Consider the following 21,730-nt stretch of genomic DNA (forward strand, 5'->3'; position numbering starts at 1 on the left):
GAGAAGGAGGTCGCCGGAGAGGAGGAGAAAGAGTGGAGGAGAGGAGAGGAGGAGATGGAGTGGAGGAGAGGAGAGGAGAAGATGGAGTGGAGGAGAGGTGGAGTGGAGGAGGTGCGCCCAGCCATATATACGACATAGTAATGGCGCACCGTGGGCAGGTGCGCCATTACTAACTTTTTTTTTATTTTTTTGACTTATTTTGAATTTTGAAGGCGGGAAGATACTAATGGCGCACCAAGGGCCGGTGCGCCATTAGTAACTCTTTTTTTATTTTTTTGACTTATTTTGAATTTTGAAGGCGGGAAGATACTAATGGCGCACCATGGGCCGGTGCGCCATTAGTAACTTTTTATTTTTATTTTTTTGACTTATTTTGAATTTTGAAGGCGGGAAGATACTAATGGCGCACCATGGGCAGGTGCGCCATTAGTAACTTTTTTTTTATTTTTTTGACTTATTTTAAATTTTGAAGGCGGGAAGATACTAATGGCGCACCATGGGCAGGTGCGCCATTAGTGAGTTTGATTTTTTTTGAATTTTTTTGCCTCTCCAGATCTTAAAAGCCCCGTATCTTTTTTTCTGTTAGGTTTTTGAGGATTTTGAAAATGTTTAACGGGGTTTCCCCAGTTAAATTCGGATGTAACTTTTCGAGTAGATGATTTTTCATATAAAAAACTTTTTCATCCGAGTTAGTATGCAAAAGTTATGCCCATTTTTACAAATTCTCGAGAGATTTTGCAAATGAAGTCGAAATTCATATTTGCAAATTTTCCCAACAACTAGACCACATATCACATGGGAAACTTATTTTCTTTTATTTTTTTGACATTTTCATCATTTTCTTTTTTTTAACCTGAAAAGGCGATCCACCGGGGGGTGCATTCGGTGGAAGTGGTGGCCAAGTTACTAATGGCGCACCGTGGCATGGTGCGCCATTAGTAGTTTTGACAAAAATTTTAATTTTTTTTACTAATGGCGCACCCGCGATGTGGTGCGTCATTAGTATTTGGACACTAATGACGTACCAACACATGGTGCGCCATTAGTATATAGTAATGGCGCACCACATGTCTGGTGCACCATTAGTGTCAATTCCATCTATAGCCCTTTTCCTAGTAGTGATGGCTACTTTTCAAAAAATCATCATTTTCAAATAAGCTTTTCAACTGCAGTGCATTCTACATGGCACCTACTACCTTCATGCTTGTGCAAATAAGATTGTAACACAACTAACTTACTTGTTAAAGATCTTGTTGGTGTATATCTTGCTCATCTGCCTCTCCATCGGTAAATATGTTAGCAATTTTGGCTGCTTTAGCTTGGTGTTTGCTTCTTGCTGTAGCTCAGATCTCAGTATTTTTTGTTGCAAAGCGGTGTATTGCTTGGCAAACTGTAGCAATGAGTTGCCAGGGATCACGTACCGCTTCAAAACAGCATTGAACCCCTTGCTGCGCTGCGTAGTCTGCAAAAACGGGAAGAAGGACTGCATGAAGTAGGTCGGCACCCAGTACATTCGCTTCTCCCACAGGCTAGCAAGCGTCTCGTTGTCTTGGACTTGATATGTTTCAATCATAGCCATCCAGCTCCTTTCAAACTCCTGCACTGTCAAGCTGTGGTCCACACACAGCTCGAATGCCTTGTGCAGCTCTAGACGGTCAACAAAGAACGGTCCTAGCGTCTCCTCAGCCTTCTTTATAATGTGCCACCTGCAGTGCATGTGCACTACCAACAGAAAGGCCTCCTCTATGCCTGCACGCATGCCAAAATTCTGGCCTGTTATTATGTTCATCGGAGCAAGTCCACTCATGCACCCAAGAAGGTTTTGAACAGCCAAGTGTACCCATCCGTGTCTTCGTTCCGAACAAGCCCGCATCCAAACTGCAATGACTGATTATCGTTATTTATTCTTATGAATGAAGCGCATGACATCTTGTATATATTAGCAAGATATGTCGCGTCGAATGAAATGCAATCTCAAAAATGTTTGTAGGCTCTTCTTGCAGCACCATCCACCCAATACATGTTCCTGACACGGTCCTCATCGTCCAATCTTATCCTGTAGAAGAAATCTGGATCTTCTTTCGCTTTCTCATCGAAGTAGGCTATGGCTTCTATGTCAGCCAACTTGCTCTCTCTACGGTACTTTGCCATTAGGTTTGTGATGTCTGCTGGTATGTAGGGCATGCTACTTAGAGTCCCATTTTTGCTGTGGATGAGGGATTATATCTGGACCATTCTTAATGGACTGACGTTACAATCATGTAGCAGCTTTATGAATTTCTTCTCGAGGGGGGTGAATCCTCTATGGGCGGTCAGAAATGTTACCAGATCAAACTTGTTTATGAGTTCGTGGTTGTGCTCGTTAAAATATTCAGTGACCACCCACCATGCTCCATCTACGTTCAGCTTACACCGAACAGGGCATTCCGTCTTGACAATGATACCTCTCTTTCGTTCCAGAACGACAGGCGCAACACCTTTACCCTTTTTGTTCTTTCGTGCCTTGTAGCACATCATCTCATCTCTGCTGTACTCGTTAGTTTTTTTAATTTTCCTATGGTATTCGGTGTTGACCGCAAACCCATGGAACTCTGCATATGTCTGGTAGAATTCCTTTGTGTCTTCGAACGAATCAAATCTCTGCCCATTACGGTGGTTGAGTTACCATGATTTCTGATTGCCCACCATCTCCATCCCCTTGTGCTTCATCATCAGTTTCATCATTCACTTCAGTATCGGCGGCTGTTTCATCTCCTTGAGTGGTGCTTGTGCTGGTGTTCAAAGGTGTGCTTGTCGGCATTGCTGGAATGATTGCAATTTCCGACACTGACTCGGCATTGTTTGTGGCATGATTGCTGGCTGGCTGGTGGAACGCGTCTTCCGTGCGCTCAGAGATCCCAGCAGTAGATGTCCCCGCGCCGCTGTTGATTGTAGTTGAAGGTCCTGTAATAAAAAACAGGTACGAGCGTAAGATTTTGCTTGAATGGCATGTTTATCGTTAAGGAGTACAGCAACTACATGTGATTTGGCATGGCATCATTCACACAGTAAGCCATGAGTCTGCATATGGCCATGCATGGCAACTGTAGTTCTCCAGTCATGGCAGCTACAGTCCAACAAACATGGTAACTACTGTTGCCAATGCATGGCAACCAACTTCTTTTAGTACCAAAACTTGGATTCTATAGCCATGACAGCTACAGTCCAACATACATTGCAACTACTACTGCCAATACATGGCAACCAGTATATTCTAGGATCGAAACTTGTATTCTAGGCTTGAGCTCACTAGGCAAATGCGATCAATCATTAGTGTTGCACACACTTTTATAGCAATTGGCAAATCCTGAAGACAATATATGACTCTTTGCACAGGACCACTTAGTAGCATTTTTTGTTTGTTTTTTCCACCACCACCGTTACAAATCTATTTTTCCTCGCATGCTATTCCCACAAAAACAAATGCAATATTGCTTTCTGGTTCAAATTTTTTTACCTTGTTGTGCCGCATGTGCCCATCTTGTGTGGTCTGTCATTCCAATTTGATGTGCTCTATCTGCAATAGCGTTGTCCTGCAACTGTGAAGTTTGCCATGAGACATTTGCCGATGTGGTCCCACCATAACAACCTGTGATCATGGTAGCAGTTGGTCATTGCATGGCAACTGTAGTTTGTTCAACATGGCACATGTAGTGGTCCAACCATGCCACACAGATTTATTCATATTTGTCATCCACGGTTGTTTACACATTACAATCAGATTTGATTATACATGGCAACTGCAGTTGTCCAGGCATGGCAACTGCAGCTGTCAGCTATGTTCCTTCTCCTAATTCACCGTCCGCAACTTCACTTTTATGGACTCATCTATGTATGACGTCGATGGCAGGTACATGGTTGTCATATGATGCCACGTGCTGCATGAAGGTCCTACATTTTTTTCGATATAACTCGTGAGTCTTTTGCCATCCTTTGCAAGTTAATTTTCATGTCCACATCAGTATGTTTTTTTTTCGTATGCGTTACCTTGATTTCTCACATTAGCTACTTGAAGTTGGTTGTCCGTACATTTGTCAGTGTTAGCGCCCTATGACTAAAGTTGCCATAGTGCCCCCCTGAATGTGTTTTGGTCATAAGAACCTGCGAAAAATGACATTGTAGGACATAAGTAGAATGTTATCTTCATCGTCGCGAACATGGCAAATGTTCTTTTTTTGTTATCATGCACCATAACGATGCCCGCGTACTGCTCTAGCAGTGACATCAACAACCCTACAGAAATGAGTTGACTGTACTCTGCTGCATCCCAAGGGGGCGTTTCTGGCCTTTGAGAAACCAAGGATCAGTGCCGTCTTCGTGATTCATTCTTCCATGTTTTGTTTCTACCAATGTATTTTCAATCACTGCATGAACAAGAACGCATCAACAATCCCAAAAAATGCATTTTTTGCTGTTTGCACGTAGAAGATAACACAGCGATCTTATCACATTTCCTGCGTAGACAACCAACACATCATGGCAAATAGGACATGCACATCCATTCTCTTTTCTGAAATCTGGGTGCCAGTTATCATTTTGAAGCGATGGCAACAGCCACTAATATAGGATGGCAAGCAACAAGATAACATGGTGGCAGTTAACGGCAACAATAGGTGGCAACTGATGTTACACATAAGTGGCAACTATTTTTCCTACCTCTCTATGCCAAATTTCTTCTTTCTCTCCCTTTTTTAGGGATTCCTACGCATCCTTCATTTACCAACTACTTGCACCAAGCCAACCGAAAATCTTAGCTCAACTCTAGCATTCCTACGCATCCTTCATTTGCCAACTACTTGCACCAAGCCAACCGAGAATCTTAGCTCAACTCTAGCATAGTACATGACAGATCTGGCGTATGTTGATTGGCAAATGCGAATACACACAAATCCGTGGGGTGTTTTGCCCCGATAGTGTGGATCCAGTCGCCATCTTCGTTGGCAAATTTGTAATTTCTAATTTCTGGCCAGAAGAAGGACGAGAAACAGAAGGAGATCGGAGATTCACCTGTTTTTAGCTGGTCGCGATGGCGGCAGGTGGGACTGGGGATCGAAAGGAGGCCGAGACGGCTGGCGTGCTGGGTCGTGCGGGCAGCGCGGTCGTTTGTCCCGGACATGTGGGCGGTTTTGCCACACACCGAACATGCGGGCTGTGACTGCGCGAGCCCGGACGCGGTCATGTGGGCGGGTTCTTCTCCATGCCACACGAGGTGTGCGGCACAACCACCCGATACACCACACGTGTGGCAGTTATCGGCGTCCTATTGTTTTCGTTGAGAAATCGTTTCTTTGGTGGATATAATTCTAGGCAGCACATTATACGTCAATACTACCCCTCACGTGTGGCTCCCTCAGGCCTAAACGTGCCAACCGGGTCTTGAACTCGAGACCTCTTGGCTTCGATACCATGTAGAAGTGCATGCTCTAGCCAATGCAACCAAAAGACCGATCTGATAGAAGAGACTAGCCAGCACATTATACATCAACAGATGAAGCTAGCCATTAGAGCAAGCCAGACTAGAGGTGCGGGAACTGCAAGAGATGACGGCGTCGGTTGAACCTAACAATGCAAATACTGATGCATGAACGTGTCTATGGGGACCGAAATACACGTTGGCCAGATACCGCCAGTTTTACTTCAAAGATGTAGAAGCGGATGAAGCGTTCACCTGGATTTGGCGGTCAAAGTGCACTATGAACTCAAAGTGTTTGTGTGACTCGTGTTGGCCGACATGATTAACACAAAGAACATGCTCCGTAGGAGACATTATAACGTGGATGATGATGTCACTGCGTTCTGTGCAATGGCAGAATAGAAGAGATAATTAAACACCTGATTTTTACTTGCCCATTCAGCAGACGCTGCTGGAGCACGGTGGGGACGAGGTTTGACAATGCCGATACCCAGCAACACTTGTTGCACTCAGGAAAAGGTGGACACACCCAATGTTTATGGAGATCTTTGTGACATCAGCCTGGAGTATTTGGAAGGAGTGTAACCACAAGATCTTTCAGGGGATTCCCCTATCCTTTGGATCGTGGAAAGAGAGGTTTAACAAGGATTTTTCTCAACTTGCACATAGGGTTAAGCCCTCCCTGGCCCCATTTGTTGAAACTTTCTCTAGCTCAATAATCTAAGCTTGTATTGTGCAACAGAGAAGTTCATGCTTAGATATTATAGTGCTGTTGTACTATCATAAATACCAAATGAAAAAACAAAATATATTCATAGTCAGACTCTAGAACTAGCAAAAGATGCAATATTTCAAAGTAGATTCCTTTAGTTACGCAAGATAACTGTTTGCAGTCCATCTTAGCCCTTCTAAGTTACTGTACATATTCAAGTTATTTACATCTAAATAAGAGTTTCGGGTGAACTCCACAAATAACTTACCTCAATCTCTTCATTTGGCAGAGAAGAAACACCTAGGTCTTTATCATATACATTATTTTCATCCAGCTCATTTTCCCTTTCATGTGTTGGTGAGCTCTCTATATTCTCGAATTCTGTTTCATACTCTAATTCCTCACTTTCACTGTCAGAATACTCATGGACCTGATCATTGACACACAAGCATGAGGAATAATGGGTTACCAGGAATCCCATTTCTAACAATTGACTGCTTTTTACAAGAAATAAAGACAAATACTCCCTCCGTTCCTAAATATTTGTCTTTTTAGAGATTTCAAATGGACTACCATATACGGATGTATATAGACATATTGTAGAGTGTAGATTCACTCATTTTGCTCCGTATGTAGTCACTTGTTGAAATCTCTAGAAAGACAAATATTTAGGAACGGAGGGAGTAGATGCCAACACCCCTTGCATGTTTATGATAAAATAAGACTCACCTTAGCATTGATTATACATCTCTGAGCCGGTGCTTCAAACTCCAAGTCATGCTCAAAACCAGAGTGTGCCACCCTTCCATGAGGATTATACCACGAGCTAGGTGCTTCATCCTGAAAACCCCAAGAAAAAGAAAGAACTCTTGAGAAAATGTTTCACATACTTGACTATCGGAGAGCAAAAGGATATACTAATACAGAAAAGTATAGACAGAAAAGATAAACGGCCCTGGGAAAACATATCGTTGGATCAGTTATTAAAATCGATAAAATCGTTTTAGAAACTATAGGTTTAGTACAGTGCACCTGAGCAATTGCAGAAACCAAGCAGTTTTCCTTTTCTTTTCAACTTTAGGCTTGATGCCAGACGGTCGACTTAGAACCAACAATTATCAGACAATTGAGAAATAAAAAACCCATAGTTTTTTGCATGTTTGATTAAAAAAATGTTTCTCTTTTAGTTCCAAAAAAAGTGAGTTGTAACAGCTCGCTGTTCTTTTGTTAATGTCAGAAATTCAACATTGCATATACTGTTGCAGTTAATTCTACTATTAAGTCTTTGCACATTAATTCAAATAACAATTCATACAGGCAAAAACCGATCTCGTCTAATGCTTCATCAAAAAATCCTGAAGTAAGCTTCTGCTTTCCTTTATGGGATTGGGTGTATTTATGATTTACCTTCTCTTTTTTCTTTCTAAGAGTTGAACGAGCTTGAATGTTTTTTTCTTCAGCCTGTGTACACAGTAAAAGGAGAAAGTTTCTAACAGAACGGTAAAAGGCAGCATAACAATGGCTTTCACATGATCAATTACAACAAGCACATTATTGATATTCTTTTGTTGGGGACTACCAGGAGGGAGTCCAAACAGAGGGGAGTTGGCTAGCAGATTTGGTAGGCCAAGTGTTGAGATGGGAGTTTGTATTAGCATGGATTTAAGGAGACCAGTTGTATTAGGAAGGTCTAGGCCTAAGCATCTACTCCCTCCGTCGTGATTCAGAAAACAAAGCTCCAGAGGCACTTGTCCAAATATTGTTTTCTCAATATTTAGTTAATTGGCATAACAGAGTGGAAATCTAGTATGTTCTCTTTCAGCATGAGTGGCCAAAAGAACAAACCAGACCATGTTACTTCAATTTGTCTTGCATCCAAATCTCTAAACTGATGATATGGATACACGTGGATGTTGAAATATATTGCCCGCCTCCCTCCAACAGTTCGGACTTTTGGATGAGCTGGTCGGTGCATGAATTCAATATGGTATCCGAGCCAAGAGGTCTTGAGTTCAAGACCCTGCTAGCGCAGTATTAAATAAAACGATTCTGCGGCCTACATCGATCCCACGTCTAAGAACTAAAAATAGCCTAGACGTGAGGGGGAGTGTTGAAATATATTGCCCGCCTCCCTCCAACAGTTCGGACTTTTGGATGAGCTGGTCGGTGCATGAATTCAATAGTGGAATCTACAGCATTCTACAAACCCACATTCTTGTAGACCTATGCTCCCTTTGCAGGCAGGCACATGGATGCCTACAATCCCTTAATGGTTGCGGTTATTATTTTTCCAAACAATTGACAAACATTCAGAAGATAATGAAAAACATGCATAGCAGAAATGCAGGCAACACCATCAGAAAGTTGGTCCGAAAGAAGGTAAATAGTGTGCAGTAGGCATAAATAGCAAGGTCGATTATCCTAACCCACCTCACTCAAGTGTGCATCTGGGTCTACAAGGGTGAACCTTATCTCTTGCATCTCTCCAGGCAGGCCCACATACGCTACTCAAAATCGTTTCTTATGCAGTTTCTCATGATTGTACACAACTTGGACAGAAAACCAAATTCAAAGTATCAAATAGGTCATTTTTCTTTGTGTTGTGTAGAATAGGATTGAATAGCAACCAAGGTCACTGTGAATATATGCAGTATGGAAATTATTACTTACATATAGTCATGCACAATAAGTCTCCTTAATTCTCCGTGCATTAAATATTATAACTTTGAGACGGTTCTTGATGAACTGTACTAAAGATGTCACTTAAAGGTGGGTTTGCACAATATAATCATGGTGATAACATCCCAGCATGCCATACAATACTTAGATTACAGTTCCTGGAGACAACGTCAAAAGCAAAACACGACAACAAAAAACCCAGGAAGTAACAGGCAAATCATTTCAGTTCAGAACCAGATTAAAAAGGTCAACATAGGGACACACATCACACACATGCAATTAAGAAGATTTTGTATCTGAACGAAAAACAGAACTTGGAAGAAATATCAGAATTTTCAGTTACCCACTTACCCTTTCCCTTTCTTGCTTCATTCTCTCAGGATTTTTTTTATCATACCATGTTTGCACCTTAATTGTTTACTTATTCTGAGAATCAACAGGAGCTGTTAATGACCTTTGAGATCTTGAAAATGACTCGGGCGGCATAATTCTCATCTTCTGTAAAAGCCTTCCTTGTGACTGTAGAAGCCCCTGATGACAAGGTATTTGTGAGTTATGATGACCAGATAATGGTACAAACAACAATAAGGATGTTGCAGGAAATGGATAGATGTTTTGCCTTTCCATTCTTCCTAAACAAGTGGGTATGCTGACTTGACTCTTCTACAGATACATCAAGAGCCACATCGCCAATCAATAGTTGCATGGTTCCATCTTTCCACTGGACAAAACGTGCATTGCTTTCAAGCTGCAACAGAGAAATGTGTAAAGCCTCAACAATGAGAGGAAAAAGATAGTTGCATACAAGCATGAACTGTATGGATTACCATGTAAAAACTGAGAAACTTGGTTTTTAACTCTTATCGATGTTAAGCTTCATGCACTAGCCAACGAAACCAAAAGTCCGAACTGATGGAAAGGGCTAGGCAATCCAAATATACACTTCAACACCCCCTCTCACATGTGACACAGAAAGTCAACACGTGGATAGACTCAGAGGTATGGCTCAAGAGGCCTATACGTGGACACAAAGGGGGGAACAACAATTTTGGATAAATTGCGAAAGCCAGGACTTGAACTCATCAAGATCTTGGACCCTGATACCATGTTAAGCTTCATGCACTAGCCAACACAACCAAAAGTCCGAACTGATGGAAAGGGCTAGGCAATCCACATATACACTTCAACAATCCATCGTTCCATACACGTCAAAGATAGACCATGAAAGGAAATAATTTGCCAAGGTAGATTAGTAAAAAGTGTAAAACTACAATGCATTCCAAACAGATGTAGACTCCGTACTAAAAGAAACAAAAATAAGACAGAGAGATATGTGTAGAGAACAGTAAGTACCATTCACTTGTTCCTGTAACTGTAAGGAGGTGGATGTCTACCTAGATGACAAAGGTGACATGGTTTCTGAGGGAGAGTCCATATTCAAAAGATGATAACTAGCATTACCTTTTTCGTAGGGGAAGACTAGATAACATTTTCTTGCTAAAAGAAAAAAAAAGGACTCACAGATTGAGTGCCATCAGCATTCTTGGCCATTCTGCAATGGACAACATTCTTATGCACACTTTTCTTGCCGGTGGAGCAACGAAGTCATCCTCTTCCATGTATGTTTCAGGATCAAAAGGTTTTGGATTAATCCCCACGACATTTGAGACCTTCATCACTTTTAACTACAAAATAGAAACTCAATCAAACGAGAATACGGGATCTCTATTTGTTTTAGGTGCAGAAAAGAAGAAAATACTCACGCACATAATCAAGCTATGAGAACCCTGTAACAGTGAACCATGCAACAATCACTGGAAGTCTGGAAGTATTGGACATTTTCCCTTTACACTATCAGCTTAAAATAAATATCTATTTATTCGCTATCTGTTGTCAATAAAATAGATGTGTGTAATCATTAAAACATATTTTCAGATTGGTCAAAGTATTGGCATGAAACCATTTAAGTTGGTAATTCATAAAAAATATTTTCCAACTGTGCATGACAGAGATTTCACTTCGGATCTCCTGGCCTTTCACAGTTAACACCATGATTTAACTTCTCTTGAAGAGCCTTTCACTGAGGAGGTATGGGCAACCATAAAGGAACTACCGCCAGACAAAGCTCCTGGGCTGGATGGGTTTATAGGCTGCTTTTATAAATCATGCTGGGATTTTATCAAGATGGATGTGATGCTTCCTCTTTCAGCAATTCAAGAGGATCATATATTCAAGTTTAAGATTCTCAATAAATCATGCTGGGATTTTATCAAGATGGATGTGATGCTTGCTCTTTCAGCAATACAAGAGGATCATATATTCAAGTTTAAGATTCTCAATACAGCTTCCATTACCCTACTGCCTAAGAAGATTGATGCTGTTCATGTGAATGATTTTCAGCCCATAAGTCTTATTCATAGTTTTGCTAAATTGGTTGCTTAACTTATGGCCGACCGCCTTGCACCCCGCTAACTAATTTGGTATCTATCAACCAAAGTGCATTTATTAAGGGACGGAGCATACAGGATAACTTTCTGCTGATCCAGCAAATGGAAAGATATCTACATTGGAAAAGAGAGCCTCACATTCTTCTCAAATTGGATATATCTAAAGCCTTTGATTCAGTCTCCTGGCCTTTTCCTTTGGAGATCCTGCAACATCTCAGTTTTGGTCAAGCATGCATCTGGTCTTGTGACCAACATGATGAAAAGTTCAGGAACTCCTAATCAGTGCAAGGAAGAAGATATAGAGATAGTCTCCAGTACAGTTGTCAGGTAAAGGAATTCCCTTGCACATGCCTTGGACTCCCACTTAATATCAGGAAGACCAGCAAAGCTGAATTGCATACTCTAACTGATAGGGTGGCTGATAATAAGCCCCACTCATCAACCGTGCTGACCACTTCATTACGGCAAGAGTTGTGCTGACCACCATCCATGATTGTGATGGATCTGCCCAAGTGGGTGATCAAGGCCATTGGATGGGACATGAGAAGGTGAATGGCCCCAACTGTTTGGTTTCATGGGAGTGTGCAGCAACCACTTCAATATGGCGGGCTTGGGATACATAATCTAAACAATCTTGGCTGGGCTTTGCGAACTTAATGGCTTTGGTTACAGAAAACTGATGTTTCACGGTTCACGCCCTTGGGCGGGTTTGCCCATTCAGGTGTCACACAATGTCCGAGCTTTGTTTAGTGAAGCAGTTGACAATGGTCAGTTCGTCCTGTTCTGGTCTGATAGATGGTTAAAGGACAGGACCATCTCTGAGTTGGCTCCAAATTTATTCAAGTTTATCTCTAAAAAAACTCAAACAACGAACTTTAGCTCATGCTTAAGACAATCACAGATGGACGCAGACATCAAGGGAGCCCTCACAGTACAAGTCCTCAGAGAATACCTTTGACTTTGGGATTTGGTAGATGAGTTTAACTTACAACACAATGTCCCTGATCAACATCGATGGAGGCTTACTAAGTCAGCTTGTATACTAGCAAATCAGCCTACAAGGCCTTCTTCCTTGGGACAATCTTTGGACTCTGGATCGCCTCGCCAAACGAGGACTGCCTCATCCAGCAGCCTGCCCCTTATGTGACCAAGCCGAGGAATTCATCCAACAGATTCTGGTCTCATGTGTTTTTGCTCGACAAGTTTAGATATTGATCCTTCTGAGGTTGGGCTTGCTTTCCATCACGCTGCAATCCACTTTAGGCCTTTTCTGTAGTTGGTGAGGCAGTTCGATTAAAGAGACACTCAAGGAGTTGAGAAAAGGGCTAAACTCCCTTACTATCCTAGCCGCATGGGCGATTTTGAAGCACCGGGATGATTGTGCCTTCAATGGGCAATCCCATGTGTCATGGACTCATGGTGGTCCTGCAACATGTGGCGAATGAGTGCCCTATGGTGTTCAGCTGGAGCAGTGGGGCTCCGTTAGTTGCTGTCACGGGGCTCTTAAGGGAATTTGTTCTGAATGTGTAACTGTGTTCAGGGTGGCTGGTCGTCTACATTGTTGTGTCGAGCAAAAGGCTTTCCAGGCATGTGTTGGGGTGTGTTCTGAGGTTCAGTCTTGTGTGCTGGGGTGAGGGAGCTTACTCCCTCTACCTTGTACCTTTTTCTTCTTAATGAACTGTACGCAGCTCTCCCGCATGTTCAAGAAAAATAACATTAAGAATTTTTTATGCCTCTCAGGATCATACTGTTATGACCGATTCCTTTTAGGAAAAAAGATTAACTGATAAAAAGAATCAGTAGGGCTCTTTCCTAATGTTACCACAAGAAAATTGATCAGATTTCAAATTTCCGCCTATAAAGAGTTCAAGTAAAGTACATGATCTTTCTGCTTTGCTTTTAAACATGAACGATGACAGGCATAAACATTAACCTAATAACACGACATACCACCATATCATTGTTAATTATTAGCAAGAACATTAAACTATGCTAGTGCAAGTCAAGAGAAATCAGGAGCAGAGCTAATTGATGGAAAAGAAATAAGGGAATATGAGAGCCTAACAAGGCACACAAGTTCAAGAGAACAGTCAAACTAGCAATTGCTGCTATCGAAGATACACCGTGTACTCATAGCTAGAAGGTAGAGACCAGAATTAGCTAGCTTCGGATATGAACCCTCAATGGCCATTGTAGATGACAAACATTGGCAACATTAAGAATTAGATTAAAATGATAAGTTGACATCGCAAGTGCATGGACATATATGCAGGAGATGACATGCTTCCAAATATTATCAACTCACTCGATCAGGTTGACCAGATGGTGGTATATGTGGAACCACCAAGTTCAGCAGAGGACTAATTAGACAATGTTTGGACTCTTGTTCATAACACATATCTTTGTCACGAGTTACGTCCATTGGTTGTAAAATATTTGCACAATGGCCTTCTCCCTCGGTAGGCAATCTCTGCAAAAAGAAATGTAAGATTAAAAAATAAGTAGCCTTTGCTGGGTACACTGACGGGTTCAGAAGGCTACACAAACATACATGGGCAACACATGTTAATAATGTTTGAAAAACTAACAGTTAAAAACATACATCTACCATATAGTGCACGCAAGCAAAACATGTGGGACAGAATGATGTAATCTCAACCCAAGTAAGTTTAACTATCATAAGGGGGAGAAAATCACTTTCAGAACACATTGTATTTTTTGTGTAGGTGCCCAATACACAAAGTTGGATGAAAATAGGAACTTTCACGATCTCTCGTGCAACTTTCCAATAAAAAAAATAACTCTTATGTATTAGCGACTAAGGACAAAAGTATGTTTCCACATACATGGTTCTCTTCACATAATGCTTTTACAGTCTAGCTTGGTATTTCTTTTATGTAGGTTCATTGCTTATGTTTTTGCATGGGCATGACCCGCAGAAAATTATCTTGTTCACTCTTACACAAATACACAGATAAAATTGTATGTCATTGCCATGATGCAAATTATTTAGAAACCATGTACCATCTGACTAGATAATTATAATACATACCAGTCCAGTCATGTCGAGCCACAAATGTAAATACACATGGAGAAGGCAAAAGTGTAGTTAAAAAGGGAGTTTTATGTCTTCTCACATTTACATCTTCAGTATCACCATATAAGGCGAGTCCATTCACATCACTACCACCAACATCGCAAAGAACATCCTTTGTTGGCCTGTTGCAAGATTAGATGGACTCTTACTCTGTTAGCAGTGGAGGTTCGCAAAATAGATACTTATATACTCCCTCCGTCCGGAAATACTTGTCATTGGAATGGATGTATCTAGATGTATTTTAGTTCTAGATACATCCATTTTCATCCATTTTGATGACAAGTAATTTCGGACGGAGGGAGTAGTTAACAAAGTAAGAGAGTATTAGGTTAATGCAGGGAACGTAAAGCAACTCTATTGTCAGCAGAAAGTGTTGACCACTTGAATCAACAACTATGACATGGCATCTATTTAGCAATCATGTGTCATATTAAATGCAGAAGAACAGTCAAGCTAATTTATTACCCTATTTTTCTTGTTCGTTTCACTTCTCCGTCTTTACGATCTTGGTCAACGTTGCAATTGTATTTAGACCCCTCGAATTCAGAGGCAACAATCCTTGTTCTAGTGGTTTCTGTTCTTTGGTGACGTCCTTCCTTTTCACCATTCATGACTTCCTTGTTGCCTCGCATGTTCTGATAGCCAAGTACCACATGATGACCTTCATCTACACTTTGTTTGGCTAAACCAGCAGGCCCGTGGCTTCCAGGTTTCCGATCTTCCTGGATAAATCCAATGCATGGCTTGTCAAGCATTGGAGGAGTTTACAAGGTAAAAAATGCAGCACATATAGATGAGGAGTTTGTAGAAGACATACAAAATGAACAATTATAATAAACAACACCCTCAACAAATCAAGAAAAACACAACAATTATCCATTCACTCGAAGTTAGTGTTTCAATGCCTCTCATAAAGAGAAGTTGTCCCTACTTCATTTCATATTTATATTTCCACTTTGATGAGAATAGATCTATTCACATTGTATAACAAACTCTATTCACTCCTTTTGTTTGAAATTTGACTCTGTTCTCTCCTTAATTAATAGACGAATCTTTTGCCCCCGTGTAAAAAAATAAGTGTCACACCGACCAAATGTCATTACGATCTCTGTAAAGAAATTCATAACATAAGCCCTACCTCCTCCAATAGGCATATATTAATGATTTGAGAATTAATAAAATCAATGACTTGGTGTGTGCACAAATTTTTCTCTCTGATAGACATATCCAACAACCAAACAACACATTTGTGAGTTCTCATGGGTATAGCAACAATTACTCCAACGCCCATGACCCATCAATATCGCTAGTTAGATGTATGTGTACATCGAAAGTTTAATAGATGATAAGAGCTTCCAACCCTAAAACACACAAATGAGTAAACATATGCAATTGCGGAAATACCTAGAATGCCTCAGGATTCAGATCCCGTATTTGTCCCTCTAAATCATAAAGTCTAATCATCAACACAAAACAAAAACAATCAGATATGACACAGGTGAAATTACCCATCGATTGCCATGGAGGCGGCGGCTGTTAGACTTGTATTTGTGCTTTGTCGTGGCATGGGCTAGACGAAGGCTGCGACAGCTGTGGTTCCAGTGGCCGTTATCACCACCGGCGTGATTGTTGGCGTTCAAACCGCTGACCTCACGGCCACCGTTTGCTCGGTCTTCGACCTCTTCATCGGAGTTGGATAGATCGCCGAAGATCTTGTCCATCTCCTCGTTCCGAAACTCCTCCAAACTCCTACCTTGGGCACTTTGTTCTCCGATCCCCTCCGGCTTCTGGTGCTTCCTATCTCTTGTTGCTTGTGCGCGAGGAAGACGAAACCGCCGTTTTTGGTTGGGGCCTTGAGGAGGGGGAATTGGATGCATATTGGCACCTTGACAAAAACGCGGACAGGCTAGGGTGGTGGTATGAGGCATAGATGTGAACACAACACGGCGTGTGCTTATGTAGTGGTAGGTGGGGGTTGGTGGCTACACGCCATGACGCCAACCAGGCTGGCAAGGGCTGTGCAGAGTGAGAATAGACGGTGCGACCCGTGCTCATGCGTGGCGTGTGGCCATATTGGCAATTATGGAATGCATGCCACACATGCCTTTTTTGTGCTTCCTATCACTTATTGCTTGTGTGAGGAAAAGGAAAACATCAATTTTGGTTCGGGCCCAGGGGAGGGGAGTTGCTGGATACATATTGGCATCGTAACGTAAATTGGTTGTGGTGGTGCTATTAGGCGTAAATGTGAACACAGTGTGGTGCATGCTCATGTAGTGGTAGGCCGGTGTTGGTGGCTACACACCATGATGCCGACCAGGCTGGCAAGGGTTGTGTGGAGTGTGAATACACGGTGTGACATGTGCTCATGTGGTGGCATATGGCCATGTTGGCAATTATGGCATACACGCGAAACATGGTAACGTTTCTAATTTAGCGGAGCTATTATTGATAATCAATGGAAGGATGATCAAATAGAGTATGGTCATGGATTTGAGTCTAATAGAGTATGATCATGGGTTAGCCAAGACCTAACAACTCCATGTTTTCTCCTCTTTGTGATGCTAATGTTTCTAATTTAGTAGGGCTATTACTGTCACTCTAAACAACATTGCAATCTTTTCCTGAATGGCAGAATCAATGAACCAATGAAATTTGCTATTCCACATGTCCAGTTTGCCTGGTAAGTAAGGTTTCTGATCGCTAGCAATCAACTAGTTTTTTTGATTTTAGGTGGGTTTCGTCTTCCTCATGCACATGCAACAAGAGATAGGAAGCACCAAAGTCAAAGAAGATTGGAGGACAAGGTGCCCAGGGTAGGAGTTTGAGGAGTTTCGCAACCAGGTGATGCATAAGCTCTTCGACAACCTATCCAATTCCAATGACGAGGTGGAAAACCGAGCAAACAGTGGTGGCAAGGTCATTGGTGTGAACGCCAACAATCACGCCAGTGGCGATGAAGACCGCCAGAACACGCCGCAACTGCCTTTTAGCACATGCCACCACAAGCACGCATATAAGTCTAACAATTCTCGCCTCTGTGACAACTGATGGTTAATTTCGTCCGTGTGATATCTAATTGTTTTCGGTTTGTGCTGATGATTAGGATTTATGATTTAGAGGGCCAGCTATGAGATCTGACAACTGAGGCGTTCTAGGTATTTTTGCAATTACGCATGTTTACTCTCTTAGTGTTTTTAGGGTTGGAAGTTTCTATTATCATTTAAACTTCTTATGTACACAGATCTAACTAGGAAATTTTGATGCATCGTGGATGTTGGAGTGATTGTTGCTATACCCATGAGAACTCAAATATGTTGTTTGGTTGTTGGATATGTCTTATCGGAGAAAAAATTTGTGCACACACCCAGTCATTGATTCTGGTCTATTAATTCTCAAATCACTAACATATGCCTTATCAGAGAAGATATGGGCTTATGTAATGAAGTGTTTACAGAGATCGTAATGGCATTTGGTCGGTGTGACACTTTTTTTTAAGAGTCAAGAGATTTGACTCATCCATTAATTAAGAAGAAAATAGTCAAAGTTCAAAAAGAGAGAGAGAATGGAGTTTGTTATACAATAAAAATAGACTAATTCTCGTCAAAGTGTAGATATAAATATGAAATGAAGTAGGGACAACTTCTCTTCAGGAGAGGCTCCTAAAACACACTAACTCCAAGTGAATGGAATAATTTTATTGTGTTTTTCTTGCTTTCTTGAGGATGTTGTCGTTCATTCTAATTGCTAATTTTGTATGTCTTCTACAAACTCCTCGTCTACATATGTTGCACTTATTTTAACTTGTAAACTCCTTTTAATGCTTGACAAACGATTTATGTATTGGATTTATGCAGGAAGATGGGAAAGTTGAAAGCCATGGATCTACTAGCTTAGCTAAGCAAAGTGTAGGTGAAGCTCATCATGTGGTACTTGGCTACCAAAACATGAGGTATAGAAAAGTCATGAATAGTGAAAAGAAGGTCATCACCAAAGAACAGAAATCAGTAGAACAAGGATTGTTGCCTCTGAATTCAAGGGATCCAAAGACAATGGCAACGTTGATGCAGATCGAAACATGAAGTTAAACAACCAAGAAAAATGGCGTAATAAAATTATCTTGTTTGTTCTTGTGCATCTAATATGACACGTGATTGCTAATACACGATATGTCATAGTTGTCGATTCAAGTGGTGAACATTTTCTGCTGACAACAGAGCTGCTTTCTGTTCCGTGCGTTAACTTAATATACTCTCTTACTGTATCAACTCTTTGGGTATCTACTTTGCCAACCTTCACTACGGAGTAAAAATCTCCATCTAATCTTGCTACAAGCCAACAAATAATGAATTGCATGAAGTTTTGTGGTATGTTTTTAGTGATAGTGATGAGAATGGACGCACCTTATATGGTGATACTGAATGTGTCAAGTGAGAAGATACAAGAACTCACTTTGTAACTCCACGTTTGCCTTCTTTGTATGTATTTACACTTGTACCTCGACATGACTGGAGTGGTATATAATATAATTATCTAGTCAGACGGTACATGGTTTCTAAATCATTTGCACCATGGCATCATGGCAATGGCATATAATTATATTTGTGCATTTGTGTAAGAGTGAAACTCCACCCATGTTGTCTCAACGTAGCTGGTCCCAAGCCCGGGTAAAGGAGGTGGGTTGTGATAGGCTTGGCAAGCCAACATTAAAACTCAACCACCCTTTGTGGAGATGGAATCCAGAAGAACATCATTGGGGCGTAACCCTCTTACCAACGCGCCATATCAGAACCCGGTTGTGATGTTAAACGGGCAAGGGCCGAGCCGTCACCCCCTTAGTGTCGTGCCGTATCTTGATCTGGATACGGTGACGGTGATAAGTGAGCAAGGATTGGGTCGTCGCATCCCTAGTGGTGCGCTACATCGATGCTTGGGTGTAGTGAAAAATGAGCAAGGGTGAGTGCGAAGGGTAAAGAAACTAGCCGAGCCTACTAGGATCCACATAGGTAGATAGAACATAGGGAGTTAAGTGGATGGAGCGGTAAAGAGAGACCAAATGCAGAAGGTAGAGGAAGTTGTGGTAGACTAGGACAACTACTAACAGAAATGGAGTAGGCATCTTGATCAACAAGAGCTTCAAGTATGAAGTGGTAGGCGTCAAGAGGCAAGGAGACGGGATTATTCGAGTTAAGCTGGTTGTTGGGGACTTAGTTCTCAGTGTTATCAGTGAGTATGCCCCGCAATAAGGCCACATTGAGAGCACCAAGGAGTCCTGGGAAGGCCTAGAGGACATGATTAGGAGTGTACCTATTGGCGAGAAGCTCTTCATAGGAGAAGGCCTGAATGGCCAGGTGGGTACATCTAACACAGGTTTTGAAAGGGTGCATGCGGGCTTTGGATATGGCAGCACGAATCAAGAATGAGAGGTTGTCTAATTTCGCTTTAGAAAGAGAGAATCCCATCTAGTGACTTGTAGTAGTGGACGACACCCTAGCCAAATTGATTTTGTCGTCTCGAGAAGAGAAGACAAGCGTGCTTGCCTAGATTGTAAGGTGATACCTGGAGAGAGTGTTGTCCCTCAACATAACCTTATGGTGGCCGACTTCTCGCTTTCGGATTCATGCCAAACAGGATAAGCGCGCCAAAGTCGCTAGAACGAAGTGGTGGGATGGTGAAATGATGATATCCGGAAGGCTATTAAGGAGAAGAAGACTGTTTCAAACGTCGCGGCAGGGCTCACCTCAACGAGGGCTCCTCCTTCACCTTATCCCCTTCTTTCTCCCTCTCGCAGTTGTGCGGCGGCTGGCCTCTCGAGGCTTGAGGGGAGCTGCACCAACGGCTGCGTGCGAGCAAGGAAGACAAGGAGGCAGCGCGAGCTGCATGGGTGTGCACACGCGAGAGGCTGTAGAGGGTACTGAGAGGGGGCAGCAGCCTGACGGAGGAGGAGGGGCAGCTGGAGAACTGTTGCTGTTGCTGTTGTGTGCAGCTGCTAGTCAGGGGAGAGAAGAAGTGTGCTGTGCTGCTGGAACTGCTGCTACTGCTGCTGTGCAGGGGTAGAGAAGTGTGCTGGAACTGCTGCTGCTGCTGCTGTGCGGTCAGTGGAGAGAAGTGTGTTGTGCTGCTGGAACTGCTGTTGTTGCTGCTGTGTGCAGCTGCTAGTCAGGGGGGAGAAGTGTGTTGTGCTGATGTTGCTGCTAGTCAGGGGATATAAGAAGTGTGCTGATCTGCTACTGCTGCTGCTTGCACTTGAGGGCTGCTAGTGCTGCTGCTGTTTGCAGAGGAGAGTAAGGTTGTGGAGGCTGCTTGTTGCTGCTGTTGTTTGGAGAGAAGAAGGTTGTGACTGGGCTGCCCTATGCTGTTGCTACTATGTGTTGCTGCCGCTGATCCTCCCGAGCAAAGGTGGGTGTACCAAAAGGTATTTCTGAGGATTTCGAGAAGCTCGCTAAGCTCCTCATGGACTCGAACTCTAGGGCCATCATTCCTCGACAGGAAGTGGCTCAGAAGATCGAGATCTCGCCCATGGACATGAAGCTAGAGGGGGCAACCAATTATTTGAGTTGATCTCAGAGGGCATTGCTTGTTGTGGAGCAGAAGGAGCTTGATGCGCACTTGTTAGGTACTGTCGAAGGACCAGGAGACAAGACTACTGCGAAGGGAAAGAGGTGGAAGGTCATCAACTCGGTGATTATTGGCTGGTTGTCGATGGTGCCCTCCATTGGATGCTCTTTGGAGGGGATATCCACATCTGCTGAGATATGAAAGATTATGTCCACCCAGTACTCCGGCAAGGGCAAGATTGAGGGGAAGATTGGTCGGCTGTGCCAAGTTGACAACATGTCAGTGATGGCGTATGTGGGAGAGATGCAGGCTTTGTGGGCAGACTAGGATAACTGTGGAGGGTCAGAGCACAAGTGGATGGCACACTGACATGTGATGAAACTTTTGAAGGGTCTCAAAGGTTGCTTTGCTGGCAGGAAGGCATCCCTACTACACCAACCTTTCATGCCTTATATTGATGAGGCTACCGTAGGGATGAGTCAAGAGGAGGTGTGGCTTTCTCTTGAGTAAGCAGACATGGAGGTTGTGCCTGCTTCGATGTTTGCAGTCACTGAATGCACCGAGTGGAAAGATCACATGGGTTGTTATACCCGTGGAGAGGTAGGACACCAAAAGTTTGAATGTCCAACCCGCGGCAGACGCAGGACTGCTAGAGGCAGAGGTGAATACTCGAGAAACATAGGGGGCAGAGGCGACGCCGCAGCGGAAGCCATGAAATCAAGGCGGCGGCCGGCGTGCGTGTGTCAGGATGGGAGCCACGGGCGAGTTGTCTTCTCTTCTTCTTC

The 21,730-nt window shown here is 42.6% G+C and overlaps 1 protein-coding gene across 4 annotated transcripts; it reads right to left on the minus strand.

Moving 5' to 3' along the window:
* Positions 1-2,090: 2,090 nt before the first annotated feature.
* Positions 2,091-16,284, minus strand: LOC123113365 (protein LEO1 homolog). 4 transcript variants are annotated; one of them, XM_044534581.1, is made up of 12 exons: positions 15,896-16,284; positions 14,853-15,109; positions 14,428-14,509; positions 13,596-13,760; positions 10,365-10,528; positions 9,463-9,591; positions 9,195-9,374; positions 6,894-7,004; positions 6,433-6,594; positions 4,229-4,403; positions 4,027-4,140; positions 3,647-3,930 (listed from the first exon to the last, which is right to left on the minus strand). In XM_044534581.1, the coding sequence occupies exons 1-6, from the start codon at positions 16,262-16,264 to the stop codon at positions 9,537-9,539; spliced, it is 1,092 nt and encodes a 363-aa protein (XP_044390516.1). In that variant the 5' UTR covers positions 16,265-16,284; the 3' UTR covers positions 3,647-3,930; positions 4,027-4,140; positions 4,229-4,403; positions 6,433-6,594; positions 6,894-7,004; positions 9,195-9,374; positions 9,463-9,536. The 4 variants fall into 4 exon arrangements, with proteins under 4 accessions (XP_044390515.1, XP_044390516.1, XP_044390514.1 ...); XM_044534579.1 differs by having other exon boundaries at positions 3,648-3,930; positions 4,296-4,403; positions 9,298-9,374; XM_044534578.1 differs by having other exon boundaries at positions 3,648-3,930; positions 4,296-4,403.
* Positions 16,285-21,730: the final 5,446 nt, after the last annotated feature.

Source organism: Triticum aestivum, chromosome 5B, assembly GCF_018294505.1.
Source record: "Triticum aestivum cultivar Chinese Spring chromosome 5B, IWGSC CS RefSeq v2.1, whole genome shotgun sequence".
NCBI lineage: Eukaryota > Viridiplantae > Streptophyta > Magnoliopsida > Poales > Poaceae > Triticum > Triticum aestivum.